This window comes from Lytechinus variegatus, chromosome 2 (genome assembly GCF_018143015.1).
Source record: "Lytechinus variegatus isolate NC3 chromosome 2, Lvar_3.0, whole genome shotgun sequence".
In the NCBI taxonomy this organism is placed as follows: Eukaryota; Metazoa; Echinodermata; class Echinoidea; order Temnopleuroida; family Toxopneustidae; genus Lytechinus; species Lytechinus variegatus.
This window is the reverse complement of record NC_054741.1, coordinates 69,627,017-69,652,889: the sequence shown is the minus strand read 5'-3', so window position 1 is coordinate 69,652,889 and position 25,873 is coordinate 69,627,017. Positions and strand designations below refer to the sequence as shown.

Genomic DNA, 25,873 nt, shown 5'->3' with positions numbered 1-25,873 from the left:
ATCGCATTCACGCATTGCATACAAACATACTTTTTTTTTACCGAACTTCCGAACCAGGCCTTTGAGTTCGGTTCGGTCCGGTTCGGAAGTGCCAAGTTCGGCGAACTTCCGTTCGGTTCGGCGGTTCGGCTGCAGCACTAATTCTACATTTATCAGTTTTGTGGTAAATGAATGAAATTTGATACTGTGTGTGTTCATACTTGAAGAATTATTGTTAGGGCACCTACTAAATATAGATTATAGACAGAATTGGTACTATACAGGTCAAAGAGAATAAGAAGCGTTCACACCTGGAACCTTAGCATATGCTATGGTTACAAATACCCCCGGGGGGGGGTACTCGACCAAAAAAGTAATAGGTGTGTGCCGCGGGCGAGACAAAAACTGGGGGCCTTGGAGTGGGCTTATTGTAAAAAGGAGGGTCGACGGAACAGGCTTCGGCTTTGGAACTACAAATGTTTGTGAAAACGGGGGTCCTTGGAACGGGTCACCTGTGTGTGTATCCCAATGAAATGGGCATACGTGCATGCAGCTTGCCCGGCACAGAGGGGGTGCTAGCGCAGAGTCGATGGTCGGACAGCGTTCTGTGGCCGCTTTTCACCAAAATTGCAGCTCATAGTAGCAGATCAATGCAACCGGAACGGCGTAACAGAAAATATGCGAAGCTTTGGAGCAGATAACTTTCTTTTTTCTCAATAAGAAGAAAATGCTATTTTCTGGTTCCTATTATCCTTGCTTTTCTATGTATTCATAAATTATTGTCTGTAAACTTGTAAAATTGGTATTATCATTGCATTGGATAATAAATTCATTCATTCATTCATTCATTCAAAATGCTATGCTTTGGAGCGGCTTTCTTTGTTCTTTTCCGGGTGTCTAAAGACAAAAATACTGTGCCTTGGAACACAACTTTGAGTGTGAAAACAGGGGTCCCCTTCATGGCACATACCCACTATGCATTATATACTTAGCCCCCCCCCCCCCCCGGGCAAATACCTATACAATCATTATACAAATGCAGGGTTCCTAGCCCATCAAGGAAATCAGGGAAAATTATTTTTACTTTTTCCAGTCAGGGAAAAAAATCAAGGAATTTGATAAATGATACCTCAAATCAGGGAAAACGCCTCAAGTGAGGAAAAATCAGAAAATTTTAATCGTCCCAAAAGTCGAAAGCATGGAAGTCAGTCAGACCATGGACCTAATATGTACTAGGATTGCTTTGAATCAACCTCTTTCTGTATAAGGTGAGAAAGGAGGTCAAAACATGCAAAACTGAAAATTGGTTTGAATAATTATCAGGGAATTTTTGAACCTCATCAGGGAAAAGTTAGGGAATTTTGTTTTCTTGAATAACTAGGAACCCTGAAATGATTTTTATGCTCAGCAATAAATGGTAAGAAATTGTTTGTACATATCCGTAAAGGTATTTGTGACCGTAGCATTAGAATATGCTGATGTTCTGTATATCAACAATAAAAAAGATCAAATTCAAGAAACAGGATTAAGAAAATGGCTTGCCATAACCTGTAAAATGTCCAAGTATGATATTCCCATTAGAGAGCCATATTGTGCAGCAATATTCTGGTGTATCATATATTCCAATATACATGTATGTTAATTTCCAAAACCCCCATTCATATAGGCCTTCATGGGCAGTATGGACAGGGGTCTGTCAGAACTGTCTAAAAATGCCAACATTTGTAATAATGTATTTTAAACAGGGTTTGAGTTAACTTATTGCAATATTATTGCAGTATTTGTCTAGATCTGCAAAATAATTGGTAAAACTATAGGAACAAAATATAGGCATGAATATGCCTCTTCATAAAATAGCTGCATCATTTATATGAACCAGGTAAAACTATAGTTTAAGATCATGGGATTTCAAATAAAGATTATTTATTTAATATGATTGTAACCTAATCTTGAAGTCAAGTACCCACTTGTATTGAAATAGATGGGGTAGATGTACATGAGACAACCAAAGCGCGCAACCTGGGCGTTCACATGGATCAACACCTTCAATTAAAAGAACATGTTAGGATTATGACTCAATCTGCAATGTGTTCACTGAGAAGAATTGCAAAAATTCGGAATTATTTGTGTAAAAAGACCACTGAAATGTTGATTCACGCTTTTGTTTCTTCCAGAATTGACTTTTGCAATTCACTTTTATATGGCCTGCCTGAAAAAGATATAAGAAAGATACAAATAGTGCAAAACAGCGCAGCCAGACTTATCATGCGTGCTAAAGGTAAAGATCCCATTGCGCCCTTGTTGTCGCACTTGCATTGGTTGCCTGTACAGAAGAGGATTGTTTTCAAGATAATAGCGATATGTCATAAAACATTAGTAAGTCCCCATTGTACCTATATAATCTGATTACTGAATATGTCCCACAAAGGAATCTCCGTTCTTCTAGCCAGAATTTATTAACTGTACCAGCATCTAAAACATGTTCGTTTGGTGATCGTGCCTTTCAGTTAGCAGCACCTGTACTATGGAATAAACTGCCTAATAATCTGAGGGCCATCACATGTACTTCCACCTTTCTTAAATCTTTAAAAACATACTTGTTCTCATGTTAGATCAGTTGGTTTAGGATAGGTATGTTGCAATGTTTTGTTAATCTTTCATTTAGTATTTATGTATTTTATTCTAAGTATACCTGTATTAGACTTCATTACCTCCTTTGTAAAGCGCATAGAGATTCTGTAGAATATTATGCGCTATATAAGCATCTACTATTATTATTATTGAAATATACTCTGCCAATATACCCCCACCCAAGGAGAACACACACAGTAGGCGGTTTCAAACCGCCTCGATCACAAGAATCCCCGTTAAATTACGAGAACTTTTTAAGGCTAAAAAATACCCGTTAATTATTCCTGCATTCACACCGCCCCGAAACACATCCTTCGGGATAAGTTCCCGAAGTTACGAGCATGCGCAGTATGGTCTGATAAGCAGGAAAGGCGCGAGATTCAAAATCACTAGCCCAGCAGCCACCCACGCCGCCGCGCCCAACGACACGCTGGGCTAAAAGTTCCCGTAATTTGCTTTCACATCGCCAAAATACCTGCGACCTTGGAAAAATCCCCACGAAAGTTCTCGTAATTTCGCCAAGTACCCACTATTTAGCGGGTATTTTCTTTCGGGGAAATTACGCGTAGTTTGCTTTCACATTACCAAAATACCTGGTATTTTCTGATCGGGGTAAATTTCCCGATCAGAGAATACCTGGAACTGGCGAACTTCGAGGCGGTCTGAAACCACCTACAGACCCCTTTTGTCCAGATGATTCCAGAGTAATAGCTGCTAATAGCACTTGAAGGTCACATTTGCACAACATATATTTTTTTTCTCCTTAATCTAGTCATAAAAATGAATGAAGTGTTGAAATGTACAGAGGATTAGAGAGAAAATGGGGTCAAAGTTGAAAGAACCTTGTCTCACAATGTTTACAATACTTAACAAGAGAGTGATAGATATAAACCATATTTTTAGAAAACAAGATTCTCATTACAAAATAGAGGGAGAGGGGTGCACTAATACCCTTTTCATAAACCTATCCTCCAATTAGCAGCCTAAGAGTAATGCGGATAATTTAATAAAAATTGCGTTCACAAACTCCGAAAATAAGCCGCATTATTTTTACGAGCGCTCGTCCTGAAAAAGGCGGATAATCATCATGACAACTGGACACGCCCCCTCCGATGCGGTTGTGTTGGAAAAGGGTGACCTTGTGACCGCACCATGGCAATTATCCGCATTATTTGGAAATGCGTTCATAAACTCAAAATCTTATCCCGATGCCGCTATTATGCGGATAATAGCAGCATCAGAGTAATGCGGATAACTCTTGTCCTCCAATTTTACGACCAAATTATGCTGCTATTAGCCGCCTAATTCATAGTAATTGGGTTTATGAAAGGGGTATAATAGGCCTACATTTTACAATAAGACTGAATAAAAATTTATATGAGAATTCAATCACTTTTGGAGGCTTTCGAATCTCATCTGTATTGCTCTAGCCACCCCTTAAAGGGAAATATCAAAGTAATATCCTGTTTCCATGCTTTTTTGTATAGGCCTATGCCTATGTAAATCCGCTGATCATGTGTAATCACACCCCCCACCAAAAAAAAAAAAATCAAGGCATTTTTTTTGTGTGGAGAAAATACCACAAGTTCAGTGAATATACTCTAGTTACATCCCCTCTTATTGATTTGTGCACTTTTTTATGTGTTTTATTTAATCAATATAATAAAAAAACAAACAAAAATATATCAATAATTTTAACAATAATAATGATAATCAACAACAACAAAAATAAAACACGACAATGCAATGTAAACGAAAAAGCAGCTTATATCTAATATGTACAGATATACGAATACATATTACAACCTAGCATGATGACAGTCTTCTTTAAACTCTTGTAAACTTCTATATGCTGAAAACGTGACATGATATTGTTCTATAGACCATGACAAACACAAAGTTTAATGAACATAAATCAAATTCCCATTTTCTTAGGGGATTCATTTTTAACAATACTATATTCCAGGTTATTATTACAGGCAGTGTAAGTATTGTAGCTTTCAAAAGACTGATTTATTTTGGAATTCACTTGTATAGGCCTAAATATTGCACTTTTTTCTTTAGAAATATACTGGGGTATTATTTTTCTCCTCATTGTTTTGGTATTTTAGAACTTCTTAACCAAATCCTTTGTGACCAGCTAAAACTATACTTTTATGCATTTTTCTGGTGGGGGTCTTCCCATGAGGCCGATTTTTCTCAAATCATGTTTTCTTTTATCAGGATGTTTGTCTTCATCGATGTTAATCATCATAGTCGCAGCTAATATGGGGTCTTTTTGTGAGGCTGAGGGTTCACAAGGCCGAATTTTCTCAAATTGTATTCTCTTTCATTAGAAGGTTGCATCAATGTTAATCAACAGATGCGGGCATAACACTGAAAAAAGTCGATTTTAATAAAAAGAGAAAAATCCAACAAGCAAAACACTGAAAATTTCATCAAAACCGGATGTAAAATGAGAAAGTTATTACATTTTATAATTTCGCTTGATTTCATAAAATAGCTATATGCACATCCCGGTCAGTCGGTATGCAAATCGGCATCAAAAATTGCAATCACTAATAGAAATAGTCCCATTCCAGAAATTTATGAGAAGTTTATTACTAGTTTTACTGATGGGCTTCGAGCAGGAATATTAGTACCTTATTTTTATTTTCATGAAGTGTGCAAGCACAGACTCAAATTTGTACCTTTAACCATAATGTCATGTCTGGAGTAAAGACTAGACTAAACTTTCTGTGACAGCCACAGTACACAGTAGGTGGTTTCAAACCGCCTCGATCACAAGAATCCCCGTTAAATTACGAGAACTTTTTAAGGCTGAAAAATACCCGTTAATTATTCTTGCATTCACACCGCCCCGAAACACATCCTTCGGGATAAGTTCCCGAAGTAAAGAGCATGCGCAGTATGGTCTGATAAGCAGGCAAGGCGCGAGATTCAAAATCACTAGCCCAGCAGCCACCCGCGCCCAACGACACGCTGGGCTAAAAGTTCCCGTAATTTGCTTTCACATTGCCAAAATACCTGCGACCTTGGAAAAATCCCCACGAAAGTTCTCGTAATTTCGCCAAGTACCTACTATTTAGCGGGTATTTTATTTCGGGGAAATTACGCGTAGTTTGCTTTCACATTACCAAAATACCTGGTATTTTCTGATCGGGGTAAATTTCCCGATCAGAGAATACCAGGAACTGGCGAACTTCGAGGCGGTCTGAAACCACCTAGTGAATCTAGTCTCACCACTTCAGACTCTGCATTATGCACCATGTAAAATACAAACACCAAGGGTCTGTATCTGCAGACTACCTTGATTTGAGGGTGATTCTCCTCAAATACCAGACCTACATGGATCCTTCTTGTAAGATGGTTGAAAGGACCAATATATATCAATCCATAAGGTGTTCAGCATCAAGGCCAGTATCTTCCCAAGCAATAAAATCCAAGAAAAGATAAATGTGCTGACAATTTATGTTTTAGCGAATTAGTCTGTGCAAATAAACCCTATCATTTGAATGGAAGAATCAGGGAGAAAATAGTTAAGTTTTGGAAGGAGGGAGAGAAAAAAAGGTTTAGTGTAAATCATATTTATGTAAATATTTTTGTTTTCAAAGTTTGAATTTATTACCAGAAAAGGAATGGGTAAACCATATAAAACATAATGTTGAGCGAAATATTTGATCTAAAGTCTGTTATTCATAATGGTTAAATTTCAACTGAAAATTATTGTGGGATGTTGATGCACCAAACTCTTGTTTGATATTTCATTATGATCAAATTATTTGTGTTTAGAATTTAGTGGGATAGTAGTTTATAACTAAGCTTATATTGGCCCAAATATATTATTTCCACTTATTATCTATTTGGGGTCTTCCCACGAGGCCAAGGATCCAGAAAGCCAAGGGTTAATGAGGCCAAGTATTCACGAGACAGAGGTTCCACAAGGCAGAGGGTCCGCAAGGCCAATTTTCGTTCATTTTTGTTGATTTATGTTTGTCTATAGGCTATATCTTCATTTTGTGAAATGGGACAAAAACTATATTCCAAGAAGAAAAACCCATTTAACTGAGAAAGAAGAACAGTAAGAAAATAATTTAAACTAAAGTTTCAAATTTTTATTAAAAATAAGTGGCTGAAAAGGGATTCAACGGCAACATTTTAAAATGATCTGTAAATGAGATGATACTCAAGTATAAATTATATTTTTCGATTTACCAAATGTCCGTTATCATCCGCAACTAATAAGATTTTATTTTAATTTTCATTGGAGAATATGCTAAACGTAAACTTTTATTAAAGAAAAAAATACACTATGAGAAAAATCATCCTCATGGACCCTCGGCCTTGTGGGAAAATAATCGAACTTGTGGACCCTCTGTCTGGTGGGCCCTCAGCCTCGTGGACCCTAGGCCTCATGAACCATCAGCCAAGTGGCATGCTTTGAGTATTGGCCCAAGATCTCCAACAATCCTTGGGTGGTTTCAAACTGCCTTGATCACAAGAATCCCTGTTGAATTACAAGAAAATTTTTCAGGATTAAAAATATTCAATAATTATTCCTGCATTCACACCACCCCAAAACATATCCTTCAGGGAAAGTTCCTGAAGTTACAAGCATGCGCAGTATGGTCTGATGAAAAAAGTAGCCCTTCAAATAAAAGAAATAGTCCCTGAAGATAAAAAATAGTTTCCTATGCTGCATAGGCCTAAACTTTACAAGTAAAAACAATGCTTGCTTCTTTCTCGACACAGATTCCAATATTGGGGTCTTTGTATTAGACTACTGCCTTTCCAGTTCTTTTTTTAAGAAGCTGTATACTCTCTACCACTGTACATTGTATCACACTCACTAAAAACTTGATTTATGTACAAGTCTTACATAAGACCTGGCTTATATCGTGAAAAAAGTGGGCAAGTTAATTAGGCTTGGTATTTGATATTTACATTTTCTACCAAGAAAAAAAATGTTTGAGAACTAGGTGGTCAGATGGTCATTGACCTAGGCATGGACCTGTGGTCTGGGAAAGGCACTGATTTATTGATTATTCCCTGCTTCTGCTCTAAAAGTTTTTACTCTAACCATGGACCTAGTAGCAAATTCACATGAGACATCTTTATCACTTATTTTAAAGTTGGGAGAAAATATCATTTTTGGTCTTGTAACTGGTTGTCCGTTGGTACTGAATCATACCTTGAAGCGCCACTGTTCCATCTTCACATAGATAGATATTAGTATGGCAGGGTTTGGGGGGCTTTGTAGCCCATTAATAACCCAATTTTAAGACTCTTTTATTATAAAGTTTCTTCTGGGAGTTTATTCCAGCTATCAATAACTCTTTTACTAAAGTATTTTGGAATGTGGAGGCTTATAGCCTCTATGACATCTGGAATGAAAATGAGAAATTTGAATAGGAAAAAGAGAATACCTATAATAGTAATAATTATAATTCCTACATGAATTTCTTTCTTCTCACCAACAACAGACCAATTTGAACATATGGAGCAAAGGAAAAATGAAAATTTATCAAAATCTAATTTGAAATAAAAAATGTTTATAAAAACGGAATAAAAAACTCGAACTTCAATCAATGAGTAACATTTTGAAAATTGTTACATCACATGCAAACAGGTGCCCCACATTTTTAGTAGTATAAATTTCATAAATTCTGATTTTTCAATGTTTTATTGTAACTGAAAATATTCTTCATGGTTAGCAACAGATATTAAAAAAACATGTTTTTAAAATCTGTGATGTAGATTGGTAGAACTGTGCTATAGAAATGGGGGTTATGGCATGTGCCGGCCTGTAATCCAAGCTATGTGGGGAAGTTACAAATTGATGCAGAGGTTTGAGCCCTGGTCACATTTTTTGGATGGTGGCATTTTAAAGGGTCGGTCACATAATTATATAAATAATCATTTCTCATTAGTACATGTCTGACAAAACTCAATCCTTTCATTTACCTCAGTATTGTATTCATTTATTTTTTATCCTCACTAGGGATCTGCCAAGTCTCGTCATTCTGCAACAACCAAGTAAGGATAACATTATTTTACTTATTTCTTTGTTCTGCCAGTTTTCTGTCTCATTCAATAATCGAAAAGTTTTATGCTATAACAAAAATTTAAAGGTCAAGTCCACCTCAGAAAAATGTTGGTTTGAATCAATAGAGAAAAATCAGACAAGCACAATGCTGAAAATTTCATCAAAATCGGATGTAAAATAACAAAATTATGACATTTCAAAGTCTTGCTTATTTTATAAAAAAATAGTTATATGAACGAGCCAATTACATCCAAATGAGAGAGTCGATGACGTCACTCACTCACTATTTCTTTTGTTTTTTATTGTTTGAATTATACAATATTTCGATTTTTACGAATTTGATGATTAGGACCTCCTTGCCTGAAGCACAAAATGTTAAAATAATGGAATTCAACGTGTTCAGGGAGTGAATGAAACTTTATTTCATATGACAATGATGAGAAAATCAAAATATTTCATATCTCGAACAAAAAAAACAAAATAAATAGTGAGTGAGTGACATCATCGACTCTCATTTTGATGTAACTGGCTTGTTAATATAACTTTTTGTGTGAAATGAAGCGAAACTTTAAAATGTCACAACTTTCTTATTTTATATCCGATTTTGATGAAATTTTCATTGTTATGCTTGTTGAATTTTTCTCTTTTTATTCAAATCAAGTTTTTGTTGGGGTGGACTTGTCCTTTAAGCAAACATTCGGGGACTAAATAAATTTATATGCAGTTGATTAAAAGTTTTATCCATAGATTTTATATTGCCCTTCATATAGTATTTCATGATGCTAGCTTTTATTTATCTTATTTGAATGCAAGCTTTGAGGATGTATTGTTAGATTAATGAAAACTTATTTCAGGCTGCAAGATTATTAGTCAAATACTCCTGTATAGGCTTTTTTCTATGATTATCAGAGGAAGAAAATTTGGCAAATCTGTATTTGGTCAATTTGTCAGATTTTTGGGGCCATTTTAATCAAACCTTCAGTAATTAGAACTAAATTCATAGTAAACTAAATTATGGATATAGCATATTGTGGTATGAGATTTCGATATTTGACAAATAATATTAAAATCAAGCAGCTATTAACTTCTAGACTAGAAGGGTCATTACTGACTGATATGAATTATATGAAAATGTTTTTGTGTGTGTGTTTTAACAGGAGACATCGTAAGAAATGGGATGCTACTAGATCCCTGAGGTATAACCAAGACACACAGAGAGAAGAAGGTAACTTTATTTGCAGAATTTAAAACTTTATTTTTTCTTTCAAAAAGTGGAAACGTTTTTCATGTTTTTTACAATGAGGATGCTCTATTGACGATGATACGAATGACAGTAATATTCCTTGTATGATTATGGTGTCAAATTAGCTAACTTGATTATGACGATGATGATGAGAGTGATGATTGTGATGATGATGATGATGATGATGATGATGGTGGTGGTGATATGGTGATGGTGATGATGATGGTGATGATGATGATGAGAGTGACAATGATGATGATAACGACGATGATGATGATGATGATAATGGTGATGGTGGTGATGATGATGATGATTATTGTGATGGTGGTGGTGGTGGTGGTGGTTATTGTTTTTATGAATTGGTTGATGAGTAGGTCAGAAACTGACATTTCTTTCATGGCACAAGAGATCCAATTAGGCCATGGTGTACGCCCCAAAAAAGGCATGCAACTCATGGTGTTGCATATAAATTGTGTCATCTTTAATATTCAACATTGAAGGTTGATTTAAATGCAAGCTAACATGTATTAAATGATCCTTTACCAGATCAACTGAGAGGTAACTTTCTAGTTCAACACCTTCTTAAGATGAGAACTCCACTGGCTGATAAGCAGCAGGATAAGACCAAAGTCAAGGAGGTAATCTGAAAGATTGGAACATGTTCTTTTGCAAGTAAACAAGAGCCCTGTCTTACAATGAGTTACGATTGATCCAATCAACAATATCTATAGAAAGCCAGCAATGCCAACATCTAAATTGCATATGTTCAAAATGTTTTCTAGATATGAAGTGTATTCACACAGTTATCGTTGTCTTGGCAATTCAGTGTGGTCCACTTTGCTTACAAAAGGACAATGTGCAAACTTTCAAGTATTTTCTTTGATTGAAGATTTCTAAATTGCACCATCAATACTTATGATTATTATATAGCTGTTATCCTAGAACTATTGTTATTATAACCTTCTCTAATACAGAGGAGTGAGAGGATGAAGCAAATAATTACAATTATTACAGTTAATTGTACAAATGCGCAAAATTGCAACATCAGCCTGCAAAGGGTTAACAAGCTTAACATGAAAAGTCTTTCAATGTTGAAAAATGATTAAGGGTTATAGAATAATTCACTGCTGCTTTGATTAAATACAAAAGAATTTGGTTATCATATTTAGTTTGAATTAAAAACATGTTTATTGCAGTCATTCATAAAGTCAAGTGTAACCTACAAACAGCTGGAGAACAGCCCCAGAATTCCCTTATAAATATAAATGCTCCTACAGTCACACACAAGGAATTTATCATCTTTGGATATCAACATGTGTTTCCAAATGAAAAACTCTGAATAGTGAGTTCTTGATAGCATTTTATGAATAAATTTTGTCACACGCACCACGAACCGTCCTCATGGAATAGATACAGCGCGCTATCGCGCCTCGCGATTTCACCACGAACCATCCTCTCTGTTACGATGCCCACTGTGGGGGGGGGTTATTTCAGTATTTTGTACTATATTTCGATGGAGCATGATGAAAAAAAAATCCATAGCCAAAATTTGGTGGGAATCTATTCATGGGGGCCAGAGGTTTGGTTGATGAATACTTTCTTGGCCTCTTTGAAATCAGTGTAAATTGGGCCTTTTTTTTTTTTTTTTTTTTTTTTTGCTATTTATTTTGCCTTATTATATTAGATTACATCCTCTAGAAATATTGTGATATGATTCCCCTTATTCTTTGTATTTGTTAGTATGCTGGAGGGATGTTTAGTAGAGTTGATGCTCAGTTCAGGGCCAGCCAACAAGTCACCAAACCAGTAACCCTGCAACCTGTATCAAGGTAAGAACAAATATTACTATATATACAATGGTCACATTTGCTCTATGGCGAGTCGGAAACAGCCGTTTAACCATTTTTGTCTTGCCCACCAGAGGTGAAGGCGAGACTTAGGGATCCAAATGTCGTCCGGCGTCCGTCCTGCGTCCGTCCGTCACAAACCTGTAATGACACGTAACTCCACAACCGTAAGTCGCTTTTCAACCAAACTTGGATGGTAGATGGACTTGGGGGACCTGCATGTTATAATGTAGTCTGAGGTCACATGGTAAGGTCAAAGGTCATTTTCAGGTCAACGTTAAAGTTTACATGTAAGACTCTCTTATGACACCTAACTCCACAACCGTTAGTCGCTTTTCAACCAAACTTGGATGGTGGATTTACTTAGGCGACCTGCATGTTATGCTGCAGTCGGAGGTCACATGGTAAGGTCAAAGGTCATTTTCAGGTCAACATTAAAGTTTACGTGCAAGGCTCTTATGACAAGTGTTATTCCATCCTAGGCATTTCACAATGAAGTTTTGATATAATTCTCTTGCATGCCCTCGCAAATCACGATATTTCTGGTTATTTTCATTAGTGGGTGAGACACAAAATTGCTTTTGCCTTGTTTGTAACAGCAAAATATAGATGGTTTGAATAAAAATGAATAAAACGGCTGTTTTCGACCCGCCGTAGAGCAAATGTGACCGAGGTATAAGCTTAAATCCCTCATTGAGTCACATTAGTCAGGTTCCCACAGTCATGGAAAATCCTGGAAAATTTGTGGTCATGGAAAGTTGGGGAAAGGTCAGGGAATTTGGAAAATTTGTTATAAGTCAGGGAATTGCATTTACCTCTTGGCTCTGGTAGCTTTCCAGTTTGCTGTGTCTCGCAACTCTTGTGCTCTGCTATTATGATTGGTGTTCATGATTTCCATTTTACCCAGTTTTTGACATCCCAAATTCTGAATAACTCCCGCTACATCACAGGAAGTCATGGAAAGCAGCAATTTAGTCACTGAATTCTGTTTTCAAATTTCTGTGGGAACCCTATAGAGTGTTCTCAGTATTAAGCAAAAATAACATACTTTGGCTTTAACAAACAAAAGTAACTTTTCGGCAGGGATGTTGTTTTTCAACATATTTTCAGTTATATAAAAATACTTTTGTACAACATTGCCCATACTAGGTAATCTTCTTTCTTGTTTATCAATATAACTGATGTTATCAGCTGGCATCACTGTTTAGTATTGAAATCACCTTTTTTCAGTGCTGCCCCTGTGACTTTAATTCTCCTTGTACTGTATGTCAAAATATAAAATTTGGAAATTCAACAAAAAAAAGTTTAGTCACTGTTGTACAGTGAACATCTTATATGATTGAGGAAATAAAAACCTCAAATGCTATTTTTTTATTCTTGGAATATATCCCTTAAATACTATGATATTTACTGAAGTTGTTATTGGGACAAGTTATATAATTTGGAGCAGGGATCTTCTTCAACTGTATGCCTACAATAGGCTGAAATTTAATTTTGTGTAGATTTATCATGGCTTTTAGCTTGAATTAATGTTACATTCTCATTTCTTTATGGGGATTTAGTTTGAAACAAAAATTTTATAAGTTTGAACCAAATTTGGATTATATAATGACACTATTACAATGATGGAGGCATATGTTGCTACTAAAAACTTGAAAAATTGATACCAGATGCTGTGAGAATATCCCAACCTTTATAATTCCCAGGACCAAAAGTCGCAGCATCTCCAGTAAACTGCCATGAGTGGACGATACAAGAATCCATCTTGTCTCCGAAGACGTCGTCTTTTATCTTCATTCCGTCCTGACTGAGTGCAATGCAATTTCTCAACGATCTAAAAAATGGTGACACAAATTAACGCTTAGAGATGTGATGTAATATTGTGATGTATGTTATATCAGGAAATAAACAGACAATCAGAAAGGGCGATTAAGGGCTATATGAAATAATTTGCCCTGGTAATTTGCAAGATAGCCCCATAATATACCATTGTATTCAATCCAAAAAGTAATTTGGTATGAACAGAAGCAAGGAGAATTATATTTGTGTAGAAAATAATAATATGTTTTAACCTTAAATACAATGCAGCCCAAAATCATTCTGATACCAGCCTCTATTTGGTAAGTTCTAACCAAATGTTTTACTCACTCATATGTAAAGTATTGTGGTAAATTCATGAAGAATAAAGTGATGATCAAGATATTGGGATGGGACATTGTATATTGTTCACAAGAATAGTTTTTATCGACAGGATGTCTCTTTACTTTTTTGTAACAAGTACTTATATTGGGGTCACATTTTCTGTTAGCTGTTGAATTACAGAGATTTTCTCATTTCCTTTCTTCATAAAAGTGTAGGTAAAAAAAAATGTTATTCACCTTTCACATGCATAAGTTTTCACCAAAGTTAATACTTTTTCTGTAATTTATTGAAAGTTAAATCTGTTGCAAATTTGAATGATCTGATTCACAAAAAATTGGAAACAGAAAAAAAAAATTAGTCAGAAACATTAACCAGGGCTGTGAACATTGTTTTGTCATTCATTAAACAGATGCAATGAAATGAATACATGGTATCCTGTTTGCATACATCCCCTGTTTCTATGTCTAAAGTTTAAACAATTTTATTTGATGTATGGTTTCTATGGTATTGCTGATATCTTAAGAAACAATTATTTGACGTGATTAAAAACATTGTTTTTTCTTTATTGTCCTAGTATATTGCATATTCCTAAATTCAATCTCTGTTTTTGTATAGCATTATTTATTGAGCAATTTTCTGTTATAGTTACAAACATGTAATAAATGTCATTTATTATCTGGACAGACAATGGCTTTCAGTGTACTCTATTTTATCAGGGAATTGAAAGTGAATATCAAGGAACCTGGTGAAATAAGGGTGTGTTTATGCTTCCATTGTGAGGGCAGAATCAGCGATTTCAAACGTCGATTCAAAACGCCGATCGTAAACGTGGTTCTGGGAGTGCTGTTTATGCTTAAATTTTTCAGAGCAAATCATGATCTCCAGCTGGCTTCGCATAGTAAAGCGAGATCAAATTGGGCGCGCCTTTTTTCGAAAGTTTTTTTTCTGATTGTTGTTATTATGTAGAGATAACATGGAGCAATACGACTGTATTTGCCCGCGGATTTTCATCTCACCGGAAGCATGTACCAAGTGACGTCATTTAAACACGTTTACGATCGTGGTTCTGTTTATACTTCCCCAGAAAGCCTGATTCTGGTCAAACAAAATTTACAAACGCACCTTTTTGTGAGTTTACGATCAGCGTTTTGAAACAGCGTTTAAATGAAAGTAAGCATGGACGCAACCGTCTTTTGGACTAATCACGTTTGGAAACGCTGATTCTGGCCTGAAAAGTGGAAGCATAAACACGGCCTAAGATAGAGCCTACCTGAATGAAATTAGGACAATCCAGGCATGCTACTGCACTCCACCTGAGTGGTTTCCTTGACATACAAACAAATATGTGTTTTTCTGTGAAAAACCGGTGGAAATGCAACCCAAACATCTCTTGTATGCATGAATACAGCATAATCGCTTGTCATATTTTGCAAGTGTTGGCTTGGGCAATGGGCATGGATCTCACATATTTTGATTTTTTTTTCAAGTTCCATTGTTGGGAAGGCCCTCATTCTGTTGTGTTTAAAAGGATGGTCCAGGCTACAGAGATTTCTATCTCAATAAATAGAGTAAAATTCACAGAGCAAAATGCTGAAAATTTGATCAAAATCTGATAACAAAACACAAAGTTATTGAATTTTAAAGATTTGTATCATTCCGGTGAAACGGTTTGAGACATGTCTTTCTGAATATTCATTAGGTGGACTGATGATGTCATATCCCCACTTGTTTTTTTGTATGTTATTATATAATATCAAATTAGGTTTATTCAGAATTTTCCTACCAAGAACTAATTCAATTGGATTATAAACTGAGTAAGTGCATTAGTTATTTATTGCCACAACTTATTTCATCATAATGGAGAAACATTTACACATATATAAAAAATTGAACATTTATGATTTCATGTAATAACATAAGAAAATGAAAGTGGGGATGTGACATCATCAGCCCACCTAATGAATATTCATGACGATGTGCATATAAGTACTGTTTTCACAAAATATTGATAAACTTTAAAATTCAATAACTTTGTTATTTGTTATCCGATTTTGATGAAATTATCAGCATTTTGCACTGTGAATTTTACTCTATTTATTTAGATATAAATATTTTCAGCCCGGACCATCCCTTTAAGTCTTAATCCAGGGAACTGGTTGGATCATGCAGGTTTACACATTCAATGTCGGAGAACCCTGAACATAAAGAGTTGACAGTTGCCAAGTTGCATTTACCTTGAATGGAGTGGGAGGGGTGAAATTGGCTTTTTGATGTTATGTGGGCCAAGGTAATTCATACTATTGTGATTTTTCATAAGTGGTCATGGGGTCTGAAAAATTCAAATGGAAGGGGATGGATAGATTTATAGAAATACAAACATGATATAGATCATACTGTAGACATGCTGGGGTATTTTTGACATGATGATTATTGTGATGGTAATAATGATGTTGGTCATAATGATTGTTGTGATGGGTGTGGTCACTGGTGGTTATGATGCTGGTGATGATGGTAGTCTTGGTGATCCCGCCCCAAAAGAGGGATGAAAATGATGGTGATTATGTTGATGTTGTCGTTGGTGGTGGTGGTAGTAATGATGGTGATAGTGCGGTGATGGTGGTGGTATATAGGTTTTCCAGGTCAAATGTCCGCCGTGTCAGAGCAAGTGTCCGATTAGGTAATTCAAATGTCAATAGGGAATTCAAATGTCCCATTAGCCAAAATTGTATCCCAATAGATGAATAAAATGTCCTTAGAGAAGTCAAATGTCCACACAATATAATTTATTTTCAATAGGTAAATCAAATGTCCATCTTGCAAATCAAATGTCCTAATAGGTAAATAAGATGTCCATAGGGAATTCAAATATCCGTTCAATAGCAAATGTTACATAATCATGCATAAATTAAGACATCAAGTCGTACATAGGTAAATCAAATGTCGTTTAGGTAATTCAAATGTCCATTTGCTAATGATGCTGAAAAGATATTGCATTCTTCTTACAATGTATGGCAAATGTACACATTAAGTATCGAATAGGGTAAAAACCAATTACAATTTAGTTTATTAAAAGAAAAAGGGTAAAAATACTTGAAAATTTATTGAAAGTTTATCAGAAACAAACATGCTTTATACCGAGAGTGTAACATAAATAACATTTATTTTAAGGAAAATGCGTTGAAATTGATTGGTATGCTAAGTATCTGTTCTCATCGAACTTTGACAATGTAGAGGCATCACTCTCACTGCTAGTCTTCCAAAGCAAGATAATTAACCAATGATGAAAAGATGAATAATTGTTAATAAATATGACATAACCATTGTTTGAATTAATTAAAGATTAGGATATACTTTTAATAAATCAAGGTTAGTTGCATAATAATGATCTTTTTAACAACAAGAATTTGAAATGGCTACCCTGCCTGAGTGAGCCTATCAAAATAATTACTTCTTATCGAGTCAGATACATCCTACACACCCCAACTAATCAAATCGACTTAAAGTAATTAAAATCAAATCCAGCATTGAAAATTATCTGAAGAACCAAAATATAATTAAGAGGATTTCTAACAGCATTCAAGATTGTTGCACGTTATGCCTCAGGTAATGTAAATGAGTGTATGAAATGTAACCGTTTTGAATTAACATGCGTTTTCAAGAAGAGATGATTTAGCATATGGCACAAAAATAAGGTTGTAGATATATTCATGATAAAAACACAGACATAAATAGAAATAATTTTCATTTGTGCTTGCAAGAAGATGAATTATCTGTATATAAACTGATACTTTATAAGAAGAATTAAACAATTATTTTTATGAGTTAAATAGGTTTCATAACTGTAAGGAACAAACTTTTCCTCAAAATGAGTTTTTCGTATGAATTATGAAATTAAATGCCATGTTTAAATTTACATATTCTGGGTTGGAGTAAAAACTATTGTAAATAATATCCCTAGTTTGTGTGTAGATCATTGTGTGGCGTTCGATATGTAATGGAAGGAATGTAATTATTTGGTAAATAAACAACAGAATATGCAAGAAACTTAAAATTTTACACCCATATAGAGACTATTGAAATCATTATATGACATTTGTTTGTTTTCCTATAACAAATGAGTAGAGAAGGAAAGGTTGAAAAGATGGAATGAATGGAAGGAAGAGAAAAGAGCCTGATACAAAAAGGCGCTCCATCTCCACCAAGACATGCATAAACGGCTCCAAAACAGGGGCAGGGTAGAATGAAAAGGGAAGAAATATATAAATGTATACAAAAATAAATAAATGAGATGATGAAAACATACTTGGCGATGACCCCCCCCCCCCCCAAAAAAAAATAAATAAAAATAAGGATAAAAATCAAGGAGGTCAGCAAATTTGTGAAACGAGGGGGCGTATCCCTTGCCTAACAAATGGATAGATCGAGCAGGAAGAAAAAGGGAAAGATGAAAAAAATGAAGTTATCACGTTCGAGTCATCATTATTTCAAACCGTGGACAATTGAGATCCCTATACGACATTTGTTTTCCCAATTGGGATATTTCACTCTCTAATTGGACATTGCGTAACAAATGTGACTTTTGATTTCCCTAATCGGATATTTGATTTAGCTATATGGACACTTTGAACCTACGTGGACATTTGAAATCCCTAATCGGACATCCATATTCTTATTCGGACATTTGCTCATGAACACGGACATTTGAAATACCTACATGGACTATTGGTTCCAATCTGCGGACATTTGACCTGGAAAACCTATATAACTATGGTGAAGATGATGGTAGTGAAAAGTCGTATTGATGATAGTGATGAATATAGAATATAATGATGGACTCGATCATTGTTCATGCATACTTTTAAATAATTTTCTTGTCGAGACCTTGTGGGTGAATTGCTAGATAAATAAAGAGTACAGGCATTCATATTGTAGCCAATTGTTAAATTGTGCATTCATCGATTACATGTTAACTAAATACCTCTCCACTACGTTCCATAAAATAAGAGTCCATGTTTTTTTAATAGAAAAGGGGTCTAACCTTGCAGAGAATTTGGTTCCAAAATGGTATTTCTAATTGCAGACTGGCTGAATTCATGATTAAAATTTATTGAAAAGTGTGAAAAAGTATGGAAAGATTTATAATGACATAACCTAGGAAATAAAATGTCAGTATGAATCTTTTCATACTTTTGAAAAAGCCAAGCGAATTATATTTCATTCTGAACCGATATGGAAAGCCTCAACCTCGACAAATGTTCTGCATACTTTAACATTCCAGTTTAATCAAAAGTGATAAACAATTGGTGAATATTTCTTTCCAGGAATTCAGTTAACCTGCTAACGCCCTTCAATACTTACAATCCTGTTTGCATAAATAACATGTTGCTATGTCTTTTTAGCGTTGTTCTCGTTCTAGTTACTGATTTCTTTGTGTTTTTTTTTCATCCGCCGATCATACGTAAAGCCAAGGCGTCCAATCGGCTAATAAAGAATTAGATGTAAAAGTCTGGAACTAGATCAGACACGCGTCTGGTATGTATTCAGGTTGTAAAGAACGTCCTTAATCTGAAAGGTATGCATTGAATGTTAGTAAATTACTAAAATTAATCTAGGCACTTCTCAAAGCAATCCATTCACTTGTTCGCGCGTGTCTGAAGTATTCAAATCTGCGAATTTTCTTTCCTGCAGACGGTTAACAGGTGTTTTGCATTCATCTTTGGAATTTGACTTGGAACCCCCAAACCCTAGCAAATTATTTGATGTCCGTGATTTGTTTTGCTATGTCCGATAGTCTTCCGATGTTAAGAGCAACCACGTTTACTGAATACTTTATGTAGGCCTAATTAATTTTAATTGTCCCTATCAGTTACACTACATTTCTATATGACAGCATTACATATATCTATCTATATATATGATTGCATTATAGTAAAAAAAAACAGGATTATTAATCAAACCCCGAAGACTCGAAGTGAAAATAGTGTAAAGTTGTAAGAGTCGATGAACTCGATACATTCAATATTTACAAAATAGGACATTGACCCGATAAACCCCGATAAGGTGTAATTGTTTACAAGCAAGAACCTCAAACTCAAAAGCGTCGCCGTTATGATTACAAAATACATCTATATTTTAATTTTTCTCGAAACTCGCCCACTGTTAAGTGGTGTGGAAATGTTATGAGGTAAACAATTCATAGAAACACTGAAATTGAAGATGAGTGATTCGTTCTTGCAAACTCGTAACCTTGTCAACTCTGTCGACTGTGGGAAAGAATATAAATCGAGAGAGAGAGAAGTACACGTAAAGTTTTCCTCACATTGTTTTTTCCTATTTTTTTTCTCTAATGTTAACTTGACCATCAATCATTGTTGAATAACCAGGGGACCCACTGTTTCTGTAAATTGTAGGCTCATGCGATCTACCCTTTATTTTATTTTCTGGGTCAATATATCGAAATAATTAACTGAATGAGATTTTGCTTGAGTGTGAGCAATTCCGTACAAGACTGTATATCATAAAGGTCTTTAAAATTTGATTTTTTTTTTCGTTTGTTAAAATCTCAAACTTTCACCTGTTGGACAGGGGGCCAGGAGACAAAAAATATTAATGATGTAACACACTGACTTAATGGAGAGTTTAGCTTCCGTAAAATCTGAAGAAAAAAAAATATATGTACAATAAAATACGAAAGAATTAGGGAGGTCGTGACGTTATCGACTCTTATTTGCAAATCACTCTGTTATACATAAAACTGTTAGGTGAAGAATAAATGGAACGTTAAATTATAACTTTTACTCTTTTACGCATGGCAGCAAAAGTGTAGCTTGCATCATCATGTCACGTCAGATAAGCTGAAGAGGAGACATAAATACGATGTTTACCGAGCTCAAATAATGTACCGAACCAAAAATGTTACAAGTTTGCGGTTTGCCGAAATCGACATTCTTATAAAGACATTTGTTTGTCTTAATCGGCGGCATATTGCCAAGATTGTGTTATCTTTCTATCCCTATGACCCATGTCTGCATCATGTAACTGATCGTGGCATCTGCAGTGCAGATTTGGTCTGGAAAGGGGGGGGGGGGGGGGTAGAGGTATGCGCCCCATCCTTTTTCCAACGGTTATTAAAATAGTCCCCCAGCTCTCCCTCTGCCTATGAGCCCATCGAGGCTGCAATTAGGTTCCCCTGTTTTGGTTGGATAAGATGGTTTCATTCTTTGTCCCCACCCCCTTTATACTTTTAGAATGGCCTCCTCTATTCAATTCTGATCAGTAAGAGTGATTGCTTCTTTGTGTATTGATAGGAAACTTTGATGTTCAGCTAGTTGTAATAAAGGTAGAAAATGACGTAAACATCTTACTGAAGCTTAATTGATAATATTTTCAAAAATTCATCCCAGAATACAAGAAGTATGAATTATGATATTTTAACCTTCTGACTTCGGATGCAAGCAGCTCTGACGTTTTCCCCGAGACACCTTTTGAAAGGGGGTATCACTTCTAAAATGGGTGCACTTAATTCTTATCAAATTTTAAGAGTATCTACAATCCAATTTTTTGTCCCAAAAATAGAAGGCAAATGCCCTGCATGTGTAAACATATAAAGTTTACTTCAATAAGGGCGTTGGGATCCTGGCAGCTGAACAAGAGGCGGACTGTGATACCCCTTTCATAAACCCAATTACTATGAATTAGGCGGCTAATAGCAGCATAATTTGGTCGTAAAATTGGAGGACAAGAGTTATCCGCATTACTCTGATGCTGCTATTATCCGCATAATAGCGGCATCGGGATAAGATTTTGAGTTTATGAACGCATTTCCAAATAGTGCGGATAATTGCCATGGTGCGGTCACAAGGTCACCCTTTTCCAACACAACCGCATCGGAGGGGGCGTGTCCAGTTGTCATGGCGATTATCTGCCTTTTTCAGGACGGGCGCTCGTAAAAATAATGCGGCTTATTTTCGGAGTTTATGAACGCAATTTTTATTGAATTATCTGCATTACTCTTAGGCGGCCAATTGGAGGATAGGTTTATGAAAAGGGTATGAGATCCTCCTCTTGTCATGCTTGTCCTCCGCCCATCGTCTGTCATCGCTTCTTGGACGCCACTGCATAGGGATGCTACTGAAGTTGGTTTGTGTTTCCAAGGAAAATACCACATGTTTTCCATTTCTCTGGTGAAAATCATAAAGAAGGAAACTGCTAACTTTATTTCAAGAATCTATTTTGGTTTGGATGTAATATCTAGGAGCGAACAAACGACCGCACTGGAATTTTATTTTTATACAGCATGCATACAAATATTAAAAAACAAAATGTTCTTATGCAGTGAGCAGTCGGTGGCGTGATAAGGGTGCCAGCCATGACGGATGAACCCTCCCCACCCCCCCCCAAAAAAAAAGAAATATAAAAACTGATTTTAAGATAGAATTCGACACACTTCGATGCAAGGTATACGTTTAAAGGTATTGTTTAACTTTGTGAGCAGCCGATTTAAAAAATTCTCAAACCATGCTTCAGCACTCCAATAAAAAGGTGTTTTGAACAAAAATTAGAAAAAAACTCTATATACACTGTAAATATCATCACAATCGGACAAGTCCACCCCAACAAAAGTTGTTTTGAATTAAAAGAGAAAAATCAAACAAGCATAACACTGAAAATTTCATCAAAATCGGTTGTAAAATAAGAAAGTTATGATATTATAAACAGGATTTTTTTTATATTATTTTGACATCCTGGTCAGTATGCAAATGAGGAGATCGATGACATCATCCACTCAGTATAATTTCTTTTGCAATCTGTTACATTAATTATTATAATTTTCTCCTCCTCCCTGAATATGTGGAATATTTCAACATTCTGTGATTGAAACAATAATACAAAAAAATAATAAGTGAGCATATCAATGAGTTGTGGACATAAGTCAAACTTTATAATGTCATAACTTTTTATTTCACATCCGATTTTGATAGAATTTTCAGTATTAAAGGGATTGTTTAACTTTGTGAGCAGCTGCTTTAAAAAATTCTCAAACCAAGATGAAACATGTGTACAAGTGCATGTATTAGAACTAAAAAACCCTGAAAACAACCATTATTGAGAATGAAAAGCTAAAATTACAAGGCAAACCCCGATTTTGTAAATAAGCGTCATATAGACACCTAAATAGTACACATAGGTGTATGGGATGAAATTAAGATGGTGTTTCCGGTCACTTTGTATTTCAATTTTTGAAGCACTAAATTATTTTTGAACGCAATTTTTTCTGGGCTTCATTTTTGTAACATCACAGACACAGGTGACTAGTATAACCTTCTAGCTCAGATTTTTTAAAGTCAAACTAAAGTTAACCAATCACTTTAAGACACTTGAAATTCAGTGAGAAAAATGTCATGGATAATGTATGCACAAAAATGCATGACGAATAATTAGGCCTGCAATGCAGCCCGTTCATCTTCAACAGCTTTCAAGGGGAAAAAACGCATCCCTAATTCGTAAAAACAAAATATACAAACAAGCGTCGCTTCAAATCCACCTGTTAGCTCAGAATCATTAACCACGAGACCGGCTTTGTATAGACCCTACTCAGCAAAACAACAACGATAATCTGTTAAAAACGTTGAACATCAACCATCTTCACTAATTTCCATTGATCTACTCCTATACAAACTTAGGCCTATAACTTTTATAATATTTTTTTCGGAAGAAATAAACTAGACACCTTTTAATATTCAACAGTATATTTGGTTGCAGATTTACCGATGGAACGACAGACCTCTGTCAACAGCGATTCACTCGATTTATTTGCCACTGTATTGAAAAAAAAAGTTTATGAACGATTCCTTTTTCCCCTCTACCCATAGAGATATCTCTATGACTCTACCCAAGCTTTACCTTATTCTATTTTTTTTCCACACCTTCTCTCCCCCTTTCTCTCTTTCTTTCACTCTCATATTTGCATCATTTTGCATACTGAAACCTTAAAAAAGTTATTCAATATGCCCCTTGGGACCGACCACCTCGCCTGTAAAAACGTGTTATTACAGTACGTGTTTCGTGTATCAGACACTTTACAAGCTGTATTATTATCAAACTATTAATTCCCTCGAGTGTTATCAGTGTACTGTCCGTTGATAATAATAATCCACTAAACCAATACTGAGCGCAGACCTTTGGTACGAAACTGCCATACTAGTATTTTCTTTTTTATTACCATGATCACAGCACAGATACAAGTCGCAGTATGAAACATTTTATATATTCGTAAACAACATTCACACCACCAAAAAGGAGGCTGTCAAATTCTTCGACAGCTCACAGCTGTGTTAAAAGTGAGTATGGGAATTACGAATATATTTTATTATTTTGCTATAAACAAGTAATGCTTCATCCTCCACTTATCCTTCTTTGTTCATCATCATCTTTTGCAACATTCATGCTTACAAGCAAAATGTAAGTTGAAAAAATGTAAGTTATTTTACAAGTATGATAATGCCATGTTTATCCCAAGATCAGTTGCTGAGAAACGTAAGAAATCTTTTTACATAAAAATGAAAACCTTGTTATAGTCCCAGTAATTAATTAGTTAATCCATAGAGCTATGGTTAATGCACCCAGTGTCCACAGCTTTGAGAATGGACTTGGCAAGTATTGGAGATGTGAACCACAGAAATTCAAATTTGACGCAAACCGGCGCTGACCCACCAGGACATGAACCGGCCAAGAAAGACGGAGGAGAAGGAATTTGGAGCTGAATACGAAGGTATGCTCCTGGATGAAGATATTTATATCTCATTAATCTCAATATATAGAGTAAAATTCATAGAGCAAAATGCTGAAAATTTGATCAAAATCGGATAACATATAAGAAAGTTTTTTTTTATTTGAAAGATTTGCATTATTCCGGTGACTAAGTTCTAGGCATGTTTTTATGAATATTCATTAGGTGGGCTGATGATGTCACATCTCCACTTGTTTTTTTGTATTTTATTATATGAAATTGGGTTTATTCACAAATTTTCTACCAAGAACTAAAACAATTGGATTGAAAACTGATTAAGTGCATTAGCTATTTATTGTCACAACTTATTTTATCATAACCGAGACACATCATTTGCACATATATGAAAAATGAAACATTTATTGTTTCATGTAATTCCATAAGAAAAGGGAAAATGGGGATGTGACATCATCAACCCACCTAATGAATATTCATGACGATGTGCATATAACTATTTTCACAAAATATTGATAAACTTTAAAATTCAATTACTTCGTTAATTGTTATCCGATTTTGATGAAATTTTCAGCATTTTGCTCTGTAAGTTTGACTATATTTATTTATATATAGATATTTTCAGCCCTGACCATCTCGTATAGCAGTCAGAAGAATCCATAATAGGTCCATGCCATAAGTAAGTAAAATGTATGAAATTGAATTGCAATTTCTCGTTTCATGGAAGCCTTTCCCAATCAACTTGATATCGTTTCCCTTTCTTATGATTTCAAACTGCTTTCACCTATTAATGGTTCCTTCATTTTTCTCTTTCTTCTTCACTTTTGTTATTTTTGCGATGGAAGTCTTTTCATGTCTTTTTGATTCTCTCTTTCTTTTTGGAGTACCATTGACTTTAAGCAAAAAATGGTCTCATGTATCACACATTTTTGTAATGACTTAATGTTATTATAATAAACAAATAAACAAATGATTGAGGAAAGCTTTTTTCTGTTTTCATGATAATAATATTTGGTTTCTAAGTAAACTTCCAAAGGTATCGTGACTGTTAAATCCTTTTTGCATTATTTTATTATTCTTCAGTCTTTGACAAAATGATATATACATTTATATGACCGTTGCAGGGTTTCAGCGCCCCTCCTCGATAATGTTATTCAGAACAAAATGAGTTATATGATGGTGCATTCGAAATCTTTCTACAAACATTATATCCTGAATTGTTGTTTAATTATAGTGGCGTA

The 25,873-nt window shown here is 35.2% G+C and overlaps 1 protein-coding gene across 5 annotated transcripts in view; it reads left to right on the top strand.

Moving 5' to 3' along the window:
• LOC121408833 (uncharacterized protein KIAA1841 homolog) overlaps nucleotides 1-14,569 on the top strand; it is a 56,913-nt gene extending 42,344 nt beyond the window's left edge. For all 5 annotated transcript variants that reach the window (XM_041600491.1, XM_041600490.1, XM_041600494.1 and 2 more), the window contains 5 exons: nucleotides 8,612-8,646; nucleotides 9,814-9,881; nucleotides 10,446-10,537; nucleotides 11,640-11,728; nucleotides 13,453-14,569. In XM_041600491.1, coding sequence (XP_041456425.1) covers nucleotides 8,612-8,646; nucleotides 9,814-9,881; nucleotides 10,446-10,537; nucleotides 11,640-11,728; nucleotides 13,453-13,489 — 321 coding nt within the window. In that variant the 3' untranslated portion in view covers nucleotides 13,490-14,569. The remainder of the gene's footprint in view (nucleotides 1-8,611; nucleotides 8,647-9,813; nucleotides 9,882-10,445; nucleotides 10,538-11,639; nucleotides 11,729-13,452) is intronic.
• The last annotated feature ends 11,304 nt before the right edge of the window (nucleotides 14,570-25,873 follow it).